This window comes from Mus musculus, chromosome 7 (assembly GCF_000001635.26).
Source record: "Mus musculus strain C57BL/6J chromosome 7, GRCm38.p6 C57BL/6J".
Classification (NCBI taxonomy): domain Eukaryota; kingdom Metazoa; phylum Chordata; class Mammalia; order Rodentia; family Muridae; genus Mus; species Mus musculus.
In genome coordinates, this window is record NC_000073.6 from 33,508,792 (window position 1) to 33,520,687 (window position 11,896).

At 44.9% G+C, this 11,896-nt stretch overlaps 1 protein-coding gene across 2 annotated transcripts; it reads right to left on the minus strand.

Moving 5' to 3' along the window:
* Positions 1-9,696: 9,696 nt before the first annotated feature.
* Positions 9,697-11,664, minus strand: Scgb2b21 (secretoglobin, family 2B, member 21). Of its 2 annotated transcripts, none has more exons than NM_001310615.1 (3): positions 11,589-11,664; positions 10,944-11,125; positions 9,697-9,948 (listed from the first exon to the last, which is right to left on the minus strand). In NM_001310615.1, the coding sequence occupies exons 1-3, from the start codon at positions 11,647-11,649 to the stop codon at positions 9,853-9,855; spliced, it is 339 nt and encodes a 112-aa protein (NP_001297544.1). In that variant the 5' UTR covers positions 11,650-11,664; the 3' UTR covers positions 9,697-9,852. The 2 variants fall into 2 exon arrangements, with proteins under 2 accessions (NP_001297544.1, XP_006540562.1); XM_006540499.1 differs by having other exon boundaries at positions 9,853-9,948; positions 11,019-11,125; positions 11,589-11,649.
* Between the last annotated feature and the right edge of the window lie 232 nt (positions 11,665-11,896).

An 11,896-nucleotide genomic window follows, 5' to 3' on the forward strand; every position in this document is an offset into this window, starting at 1 on the left:
TCCCTTGACTTGGAATTCAAAGTCAGTCATTACTGTTCATGATGCTTTGCTCTGGTCAAAGTAGGAATCTCTTCCAAAGACTAGGAGCAGTGTCGTTGGTCAAACTCTGGATTTATAATAGATAGAAGAAATCAGATACTTATGATGGTTTAAAAAACAATTTCTTTTATACTGAACCATTTCTTTTATTAAAGCTTGGTTGAAGCAGAATTTCTGTGCCCTCTACTGTGTATAAATTATAAAATGTGAGAGACTTGTTGATGTTGGTGTTAGTGGTTTTGTATTGTGAGTCAGGGTGACTATGTGTAGCCCTGGCTGCCATGGAAGTCTCTCTGTTGACCAGGCTGGACTCTAACTCAGAGATTTTTCTGCTTCTGCCTCCCAAGTACTGCAATTAAAGGCCTGCTCCACCACTGACTGTTATTAGACGCGTTCTCACGCCCGGCCAGGAAAGACGCAGCAAACCAGAATCTTCTGCGGCGAAACTTTATTGCTTACATCTTCAGGAGCAAGAGTGTAAGAAGCAAGAGAGAGAGAAAACGAAACCCCGTCCCTATTAAGGAGAATTATCCTTCGCCTAGGACGTGTCACTCCCTGATTGGCTGCAGCCCATCGGCCGAGTTGACGTCACGGGGAAGGCAGAGCACATGGAGTGGAGAACCACCCTCGGCACATGCGCAGATTATTTGTTTACCACTTAGAACACAGCTGTCAGCGCCATCTTGTAACGGCGAATGTGGGGGCGGCTCCCAACATCTCCCCCTTTCCTTTTAATAAGAGCAAATAGGCCACCCAACTAATGAGAGTGGAGATAGAGGTCAAATCCCCAGTGTGTAGGTAAAGGAGCCATGTACAGGATTAGCTCTTAGGCTCACAGGCTTTTACCCAGAGCAACCCTGACCTGCTCCCGTGTCGTTTTGCCTGGAGAGAAGGACACTTGGACACTCAACCTTCTTGAAAGATGACATGTCTCCCTAGAATAGGCTCATATATGCCGCAGAGCCTTTCTACTGCAGTGCTTAGCCGTGCAACTCTCTCGGGCTGCTGAAGCACACTCACTCTATCCCGTGCAATGAGACTAGCCTCATGGGATATAAGAGCTGAGTGGCCAGCGACCTATTGCCTAAGCATAGATATATCAGGGGAAGCTCCATGTTCTAGTCCTGCAAGCGCCTGGGCAATAACCACCTTGTCTCTCCTAGTTTGGGCCTTAAGCTTACAGACCAATCAAAGAAGCAACACTAATCCACAGCAAAGTGTATCTCCAAATAATATTAATCCCACCCATTTTTTAAAGAAAGAAAATGCTGAGGAGATCCAATTGGGTAATCCTTTGGTCAGCGACAGGTCCAAGCGCGTGGAGTTGACCTGAAGTCTCAATTCCCGAAGGATCTGTTCAAATTCAGCCATCCAATTCTGTAACATATACTGAAAAAGACTTTTTGACAAATTAGCTGCCCTAGTAAATTTAACATACTGAATGGAAATAACACACAATCCCGGAAACTTTTGTTCACATCCCAGCTGAGTTATTTGTCATAATACATCTAATTGTATCTGGACAAGATCTATGAGTTGATTAACCAGCATGAGACCTCTCTGTATCTAGACATTAGTTGAGGCCTGTTTATCTATGACTGTAGTCACTGAGGCTGACAAAGTGTTAATGGTGTCAGTCATCTGGACCTGTCCAGACAGAGCCAAGGCTGTCTGAATTAAGGCTAAACCCAGTTCCTAGTTAGTGGTAAAAAAGCAGGAGAATACTTGAGCATTATACATCACCGTCATTGGGAGTGGAAATGTCGACATTATCCCCCAACGCTGCTCTCTTTTTATTATTGACGCCCTGGACATCACCAAGACGAGGGACATCAGTATTCCCTTGGTCAGTCTGGATTTTTCGGGTGAGTCTTTCTGGTATCCAAAATGGGTTGTCTTCATTCTGTGGGAAAACACAGACCGCTCCCCTGGATCTTATCAAAATAGGATCCGGGCCATACCATTTATTATCAAGGACATTTTTCCATTTAACCATCTCATTGGGCCTATCTGGCTCTGTACAATGACGTTCAGCCGCAGTATGGCCATGAGCATCAATATTTAAAAAATTCAGTGTAAAGAGTGCCAAAGACACAGACACTCTTGGTGCTCGGGGTACAGTCTCCTCAAAAGTTCCCCTCTTCTGTTTTATAAGATAGGCTTTGAGGGTGCGATGCGCACGCTCAACAATACCCTGTCCTTGAGGGTTGTATGGAAGTCCAGTCAGGTGGGTTACGTCCATCTGACGGCAGAACTGCTGGAATTTTTGAGACGTATAAGCTGGTCCATTATCAGTCTTAAGGAGTTTGGGTTTCCCCCAAGCACTCCATGCCTCAAGGCAATGTTGAATCACATGTGAGGCTTTTTCTCCGGTTAACGGAGAGGCAAACATGATGCCAGAACATGTGTCAATGGACACATGGAGATATTGAAGTTTTCCAAAGGAAGAAACATGTGTAACATCCATTTGCCAGACCTGTAGAGGTCGAATACCGCGTGGGTTAATTCCCACATGAGGAACTGGCAAGAACTCACAGCAGCTTTGACATTGAGTAACAATGTCACGGGCTTCTTTTCTTGTCAGGGAGAAACGACTGCGTAATGTTTCAGCCGTCACATGAAAATTGTTATGAAAATTTCTTGCAGCCTCTACCGGGAATGATAGGGCAGCAGCCACCACTTTAGTGGCCTTATCTGCCAAATCATTTCCCAGAGCCATGGGGCCAGGTAGGCCTGAATGGGCTCTAACATGAGTAATATAAACAGGAGATCTTCTAGATAACAAAACTAATTGTATCTGCTGAAAAATATTGGCAACTCTACTGGAAGGCTTAATCACTCCAGCCACTTCTAAAAGATTTACTGCATTAACCACATAACAGGAATCTGACACAATATTAAGGGGTTCTAAAAAGGTTTTTAAAACTTCTAAAACCACTAAACATTCTACCACTTGAGGTGAAATTTCATTATACTGTTTGGATACCACTTTACCATTAGCCACATAGGCACCTATGCCAGTTTTTGATCCATCAGTATATACCACAATCCCATTTTTAAGTGGGTTTCTTACTGTTATTTGTGGAAACACAACAGATTGATTTTGGGCAAACTGTAAGATTGGATGCTTTGGATAATGGTTATCTATTTTTCCTGAAAAGGAGGTAACTAAAACTGCCCAATCATTAGATGTGGCTGCCAAGGTTTGAACCTGTGCAGCGGTATAAGGTACAATTAAAAGATATGGACTTCGCCCAAAGTGGGTGATTGCTGCTTTTAGGCCTCTAAGGGCAAGCTGTGCAATTGCATCAGGATACCAATCTATTATTTTAGCTGGGGATACGTTTGGATGGATCCACAACAATGGCCCATTCTGCCACAAAACTGCGGTTGGCAATTGTGCTGTCTTAAAGACACACAAACTGAAAGGCTGCGAATCCTCAATACGTTGTAATTGTGCATTCTGTAAGGCTTTTTCCACTTTTTGTAAGGCCTGGTTAGCAGCTAGAGTAAGAGTCCTAGGGGAGGAGATATGAGGATCTCCTTCTAAAATACCAAACAAAGGCCTTAACTCAGCGGAAGGAATCTTTAAAAAAGGTCTGAGCCAATTAATATCTCCCAACAGCTTTTGAAAATCATTTAAGGTATGGAGGTGATCTCTTCTTATCTCTACCTTTTGGGGCACAATCTTATCTGGGGACACCACAGAGCCCAAGAATTGTCCTGTATCAGAAATTTGGACCTTTTCTGTGGCTATCTGTAAACCCCACTGACTTAAAGTTTTAAGTAGAAAAGGATATGCCTTTTGTAGCATGGTAAGGTCTTTATGGCACAGGAGGATGTCATCCATGTAAAGGAGCAAAATTAAAGAGGGGAATTGTTCCCTCACTGGCAAAAGAGCTTCTTGCACATAAAGTTGGCACATTGTAGGACTATTGGACATTCCCTGTGGTAAGACCTTCCATTGATACCTCTTATCAGGTTCCATGTGATTAATAGAGGGGATGGTAAAGGCAAATCTGGGCCTATCCCTTGGACACAAAGGTATGGAAAAGAAACAATCTTTAATATCTATAATAATTAAATTCCAGCCACGTGGTAAGGCGGAAAGTACAGGGAGACCCCTCTGTACTGGGCCAAATAAGTTCATTTGCTCATTAATGGCTCTGAGGTCATGGAGCAGTCTCCACTTTCCTGACTTTTTCTTAATTACAAAAATTGGAGTATTCCAAGGTGAGGTAGATGGCTCAATATGGCCTAGTTTTAATTGTTCCTCTACCAGTTGAATCACAGCTTCTAGTTTTTCAGAGGATAGGTGCCATTGAGGAACCCACACTGGATTCCCCGTTTTCCATGGTATGGGCCGTGCTGCCCCAATGGCCGCTATGGAAAACCCAGACCCTGTCTGTCTTGGTTTCCATTAGGTGAGATGGGCTCTATCCTTCCCTGTTCTTGATGTCCTAACCCTTTTCCTTCTTTATAACCCATCTTTGCCATGATATTTTTTGCTTTAGCTGAATACCCTCCCGATGGGGCGTTTTCATTGGACAAAATAAGGCCCAAATGCTGCATAATATCCCTTCCCCAGAGGTTAACCGGGAGTGGGAGCACATAAGGTATGAATTTCCCTTGCTGTCCTTCAGAGGATTCCCACGTCAAGGCAACGGAGCTTATAGTGGGACATGATTGATATCCTAGGCCCTGTAATGAATGAGATGACTCTGTGGTGGGCCATGCTTTGGGCCACCAATGTGTAGAGATTATACTTTTATCTGCTCCGGTATCAAGGATGCCTTCAAACTCTTTTCCATTAATCTTAAGGCGGAGCTTAGGTCTATCATTTAAAGATACAACCAAATAGGCAGAATCATTTCCTGAGGAGCCCATTTTCTTTATCTCAGGTCCTGCAGATTTCTCCCTGGTATTATCAGGGAGGAGCAGCAGCTGAGCTATCCTATCTCCTTTACTAATAGAAAAAACGCCCTTAGGGCTTGAGCACAGGACCTGTATTTCAGGGGAATGTTGACAATCCATAACTCCAGGGTGGACTACTAAGCCCTGCAAGGTGAGTGAACCCCGGCCGAGAATAAGGCCCATGGTTCCCGGGGGCAAGGATGGTATAGGCTCCACTGGCACCGGCTGAATACTCATTTGAGGCATTAATAGGAAGTCGGAGGCGGCACGCAGGTCCACCCTTGTGGGTCTTCCTGGGTCGCCTCTCTGACTGCTTCCTGGGTCCTGACAAACCGGTTCCCATATCTTTGAGGGCCCTGGGACCGAGGGCCCGATGACCCGTTTTTTGGCACATAAGCTGATTGACTATCAGGTGGGGGAAGGACTCTGCCCTTTATATCCCTCACAGAGCGACACTGGTCAGCTCTATGATAACCCTTGCCACACTTAGAGCAAAGAGTGAGAGTCCCCCCCTGTTTATCTGGAGCTCTGCAATCTTTCTTAAAATGCCCAGGCTTTCCGCAATTAAAACATGTCCTCTGATCATTTCTGCTCATGGAGCGGTTCTGAGATTGGAGGATGGCGGCCGCTAAGCCTGCATTGGTGAGAGGTCCCCCAAGCTCTCGACAGACCCTGAGCCAGTCTTGTAAGCCTTTGTTCTTTCTTGGGGCTATGGCCGCTCGGCACTCCTTTGTGGCTTGCTCATAGATTAGCTGTTCTACCAGAGGCGCGGCTTGCTCTGAATCTCCAAAAATACGCTCTGCTGCCTCTGTCATTCTGGCCACAAAATCTGAGAAGGACTCCTGAGGTCCCTGGACAACTTTTGTTAATTGACCAGTGGTTTCACCTGCTCGGGAGAGCGCCTTCCAGGCCCTAATAGCCGTGGAGGAAACTTGGGCATAAGCTCCCCAATGGTAGTTTGTTTGATCAGCAGAATAAGCTCCCTGACCCGTTAACAAGTCAAAAGTCCAATCTCTCTGCTCTGGAGTCAAAGCAGCTGCGTTTGCTCGGGCCTGCGCTTGTGCAGTTTCATGCCAAAGAGCTCTCCATTCCATATATTTGCCCATACTAGGGAGAGCGGCTTTTACAACCGTTTGCCAGTCGGCAGGAGTTAGTGCCATGCCGGCAAGCCTGTCTAACTGCACCAAGGTAAAATTAGCATTGGTTCCATATTTACGGACCGACTCGGCAAGCTCTTTAATCTGTAAGTATTCTACTGGAGCGTGGACACGCCCACCCTCGGCTCCTTCAAAGACTGGAAATGCCTGTTGTATTTTCCTTTGTTCCTCTCTGGGAATGAATGAGTCTGCGCACTGCCTCTCTGCGCATTGTCTCTCTGCGCAGGGCTGACGCACTACGCAGGGCGGGGACTCCGCATAGGGCGGACCTTGAAGCCGACTGCCCTGAGGCCAATCAGCAAACTGGCCTTCGCCAGCCGCTTTTGGCTTCCTTAACTGATTAGCTAGCACTTTACCTGGCTGGTACCCTTTTTTCTCATAATGAGCTGCTTCTTCCTCCCAGTCTGTTTCTTCAGAGGAGAATTCATCATCTGATTCAGAGCTACCAAGAGCTGGCTCCCCGAGCCCATCCAGCGATGAGCACAGGCTCCTTTTCCTAGAGACCTCCGCTAATTGATCTTTCTTCTTTTCCCTTTTTCCTCTTTTTCTTCTAATCTCTCTCCAGGTATTCCTACCTAACCTTAACTTTTCCTCGGGTTCAAGACCCTTGGAAAGGCCTGTATACTTATTTTGTGTACCATATTTCCTCTTTGCTCCTACTCTCTCTCCCCGCTTTACTTCTGATAGATTGTCCTGAATTTCCTCTAGAATCCTCCCTGCCTTAACCACTTGATAACATGTGAAAAGGAACAAAAGGGCTTCTAACACTAGAAAAAATTCAAGGCCAAACATTTTCCACTTTACTTCTGATAGACTGTCTTGAATTTCCTTAGAAAGTTCAAGGCCAGGCTTACCTCGTAAAGCTGTACTCACTGGTACTCTCGTTCCCCAGCTGAAAAGTTCTGAATTCATACAGTTGAATCCTTCTTAACAGTCTGCTTTACGGGAACCTTTATTACCGCGACCCGCAGTTCTGGTTCTGGAATGAGGGATCTTCCTTGCGCCAGTCCCGAGTTTTTTCTCGTCCCGGAATTCGGCACCAATTGTTATTAGACGCGTTCTCACGCCCGGCCAGGAAAGACGCAGCAAACCAGAATCTTCTGCGGCGAAACTTTATTGCTTACATCTTCAGGAGCAAGAGTGTAAGAAGCAAGAGAGAGAGAAAACGAAACCCCGTCCCTATTAAGGAGAATTATCCTTCGCCTAGGACGTGTCACTCCCTGATTGGCTGCAGCCCATCGGCCGAGTTGACGTCACGGGGAAGGCAGAGCACATGGAGTGGAGAACCACCCTCGGCACATGCGCAGATTATTTGTTTACCACTTAGAACACAGCTGTCAGCGCCATCTTGTAACGGCGAATGTGGGGGCGGCTCCCAACAACTGACTGGCATGGTAGGTGTTATTTAATGTATAAAACCAAGAAATCACTGTAGTCATGATAATGATCACTTTCACTGCTTCTAATTTGACCCCTTATAGTCACCCCTTTCCTAACTGCCCATCAGGGTATTCATTGATTTGTTTTGTCCTTTCAGAAGATCTTGTAAATAAAATAATTATCATTGATTTGTGTACAACCAAGAGGATTTTCCATTAATATAAGTGTGGTATTGTGTGTTGTAACACAGTTTCTCCTGTGTCATTAGTCCAAGAAATTTTTGCTGCCTTCAGGTTGGAACTACTGTAGATAAAATTGCTCTGTGCATTCATTCAACTGTTCCTCTCTTCTGTGTGTCAATATTCAGGCATCAAAGGCCTGCTTGCCTCATTTCTACATGTAAGAGTTTACCTTCTAGATATGATGGAACAAGAAAGTCAACAACGAAGGAATATACTACCTACATGTATCAAGAGAAGGCACACATGTCATGCCACACACAGCTATGTCAGACAGACCATTGTTGAGTGGGAGACAGAAAAACATGAGGAAGAGGCCTCACCCTTTTCTTGGGGACTCCTTGGGCACAGGAAACTGTTTTTGAATTTACTGGTTTGAATAATCTCAACAGGTTTCAGATTTGGGACCATGCTTGGTGCTGATATGGTATTTTGGAAAAATACTGGATAGAGTCTTAAAAAGTAAACAGGTTCTGTTTTCTCAGAGTCATTGGTTTGCCTGCGAGGAGCTTTGTCTCTGGGAAGGCCATTTGGCCTTCCACAGGACAAGTCAGACTTCTTTAGGAAGCTGCTAGGTATTGTCATGTCACATCAGGAAACAGATGAACAGAGCAATGGCTCCATGCTTGTCAGTCTTAAACACTGACCAATTTGGCTTGTTTGTATGACTTTCAGTCCCTCAGCCTGCTCACCAACACTTGCTCTCTTCAATGAGTCTTCTCAATTTTTGCCACTATTATGCAGAATAAGAGTTGTGTATATACTATGTTGTATGCCCATTTTAACAAATGGAGTTCATCATTTTAATTTACACAGCTTTCCATTCTTCTATCCCTTTTACTTGTTGGGTTGTTGTTTTGTGTTTGAGTGTATAACAAAGAGCGGGCTTGCATATGCCACAGCATGTATGTAGAGATCGGAGGACAATCCTGAGCCATTGTTTAGTACAAACCTCTGGCTTTCTGATATTGTGGAATGCCAGTTTAGCTGGTCTACAAACTTTTGAGAATTTACCTGAGCCCTCCAATCTCTCAACAGGAGCACTAGGACTGTAGACACATGCTAACAAGTCTGGATTTACATGGGTTCTGGAAGTCAAACTCAGGTTCCCAAAAATGCACTGAAGCACTCTACCCATTGAACCTGTTTCCAAGCACATCACTCTTTCCTCATATTGGGAATTGACTCCTATCTCTTTCTTCATTGAATATTTTTGTATATTATGAAGTTCTGGGTTTTTTTTAAAGATTTATTTATTTATGTTATGAATATGAGTAAACTGTTGCTGTCTTCAGACACCTGAAGTGGGTCACAGATGGTTTTGATTCTTCATGTGGTTGCTGGGAATTGAACTTGGGACCTCTGAAGAGCAGCCAGCATTCTTAACTCCTGAGTCGTCTCTTCAGCCCCTTGGTTTTGTTTTTGAGGCAGGGCCTCACAGTGTAACCATCACTGTCTTAGAAACTGCTCTATTGGGCAGAGTATGCCAAATGGTGAATGTCACTATCAGAACAAGATTATCTGAGAATCACACCCTTGTGATCTCTACATTACTCTCCTGTTATAACTGGACACAGCTGTGATACAGCATGGAGACAACACAGGGAGTAAGTGTTTCTCCACTTCTTTTCTATTCCTACAACCTGGTGAATCCTGTGGCTACTTACATGCTACTTTCCCTCAGACAATCCCAGTCTCCAGAGTCTCACAGAGCTCCAGTAAACTGAGCATGGGGGCTCACATCTATAATCCCAGGGCTCGGGAGGAAGAGGCTCATGGATCTCTGTGAGTTCCATGCCAGTCTTGTCTATACAGCAACACAAAAAGGAGATCAGAAAGGCTCTCTCATGATCACCTGGCTAACCAGGAGCAGTCACCTTGCTCTCAGTAACTATACAAGTCATTTCTCTCAGTATCTCCTGGATCCTCTAAGGACCTTGTTTAGTACATAGACACAGGTCACAGAACAGAGCTGCAAGCCTTTATTAGAATCAGTCTAAGGGACTGGATGGTGAAAGAACAGGATCAGTAATCCAACTTCAGGAGAGAAAGAGGACAGGTCAGCAAAATGGCACTTGGATCAGACATGTTGCAAAGATGGGTTGCCCAAAACACATTAACATCTATTGTCCTAATAGCTTCGAAAGAAGGTCTAAAATGCATCTTATATTGTTACTACTATAGTATGACAGGCATTCTGGGCTGGCAACCATAGCTTCCTGGAAAACAAAAAGGCAGAGAGGGACAGTGTTGGCTATAGGGAAGATACAGGACCTCAGCAAGGCTCCCCAACCACCCACAAAGAGATTGTTCCTCATGCACAGCAAAGAAAATCCCATGCAGTGATTCAGGTCTCAAGTAACAAATTCTGCTTCAAAGGACTTGGAGCCCACTCACACCCTTCAGGAGGAAGTCTGAAAACCACCATAGTCATGCAGGGAAGAAGTGGAAAAGGTTCTGGAAAGCATAATGGGAACTAGGTCTAGAGAGGGAGAGTAGAACTGAGTATGAGTTTGGTGATGTCTTCCACACCTGAGCACCTCTCTCCAGGCACATTAACTGTGTAGCCATGTTAAAAAATATGTCCCCCATTTGGACTTGTTACAGGAAAATCATTTTGGATAGCACTGTGGTTTTTAAAGACCTGATACTCAAGTAAAATACTTTGGGAAATAGGGTGAGAGCTACACTGTTCAAAATGTACATCTCTGCAATCCAGTTATGCTTGAAACAAGAGAGGACAGGAGACAACAGTGGTGAGGAACTTTACGTACTCCCTGGGGTGGGGGTGGCATTTCAGACATGGTGGGAGGTTTTGTTTTATCACAGATGATGCCCGCAGAAATGGGATTCATCGATGGCTGGGGAATAATAGACCCCAGAGAGTTTCAAAAAAGACACTGGAGAGAAATTTCAAGCATCTTAGAGTAGAACTCTGAGTACCAAACCTGTGCAGATGCTATTCCAAGGACTGCCCTGTTACTACTATGGGTGAGAACCCCATGTTTACACACCATGTGGGAGTGAGCTACAGGAACATGCAAGGAACAGGCTGGCTGTGTACATGGCATGCTGCTTTACATGTACTAGGGTGGGCAAGGGTTTCATTTCTCAGTTGCAGGTCTCCTGACATGTAGTAATGGTTGCATTTATCACTGGTACACAGCCTTACAGCATCCGTTGCATGGGTGAGTGGAAGTAGGGAGAAAAATACCATAATTTTGGGTTCCAGAAGTATGTTTCTTAAACTCTCCTCTCTGTAGCAGCCCTGGATTTTTTCCAAGGCCACCTTTTCCTCTGCAGTAGCATCGAATGCCTGGAATTCTTGATACATCCACACCCTACTTCCAGAGACAACACTTGCATAGCCTTCAAAGAAAGGAACACATGCTTCTGCTGCAAACACAGAGAGAAAAACACCATTAAAAGACAATGGGATGGTCAAATCAGAAGCTCAATGTTCTTTGTAGCATCTACAAATGCCCTAACTGACTTTTCTCATAGTCAAACCCTCCTAAAGGCTTCAGCCTCCCAAAACCAACATGGCTTACATGAGTTCCACATATCTCGCAGAAAAACATCCATGAGTTTGATATCTTGATATCTGACCTTCACATAAGCCCAACACTTGCTTCTGCTTCAACTCTGCATCTAAGGTCCCTTTATCATGAGTATCATCAGCAGCACACCTCTGTCCCCACGTTCCACAAATCCACAGTTCTATCTCGGTGCAGAAAGCATCAATTGTCCTATGCAGCTCCTTGCCAGTGGCCTCCCAAGGAAACCTAGGTCTGTCTCAAGGTCCCATTTAGAGATTACCATGGGACTGAAATGGGGTGAACAAGGGTACTACTCTCACTTGTCTGGAAGCTCAGCTCTCCAGTCACCAGCAAGCCCAGCAGAAGAAGTGTTCCCTTCATGGTGAAGAGTGGTAATGCTCCTCTCAGAGCAGATCCTCTTCTTTATAAACCATTATAGCTTTGAGCCCATCTGCAAACATGGCTCCAGGAGTTCCAAACACCTTTTGGGAAATAAACTAGTACCTGTGCATCTCCTTTCAACTTGCATAGAGGCAGCAACATGGGGGCCCCTCCTACTCTGAAGAGCAAATGGCCTGAGGCAGCCTGATATCATCAGTTTCTGGAGAGAAGTTGTTAGTACCTTTGC

Excerpts from the sequence above, each read along its gene's own strand:
- Scgb2b21 (NM_001310615.1), bottom strand. The coding sequence starts at position 11,649 with ATGAAGGGAACACTTCTTCTGCTGGGCTTGCTGGTGACTGGAGAGCTG. Across the intron at positions 11,126-11,588 it reads AGAGCTGAGCTTCCAGACAA|CAGAAGCATGTGTTCCTTTC; the intron begins GTGAGAGTAGTA and ends CTGTGTTTGCAG. Across the intron at positions 9,949-10,943 it reads TTCTGGAACCCAAAATTATG|GAAGCTATGGTTGCCAGCCC; the intron begins GTATTTTTCTCC and ends TTTGTTTTCCAG.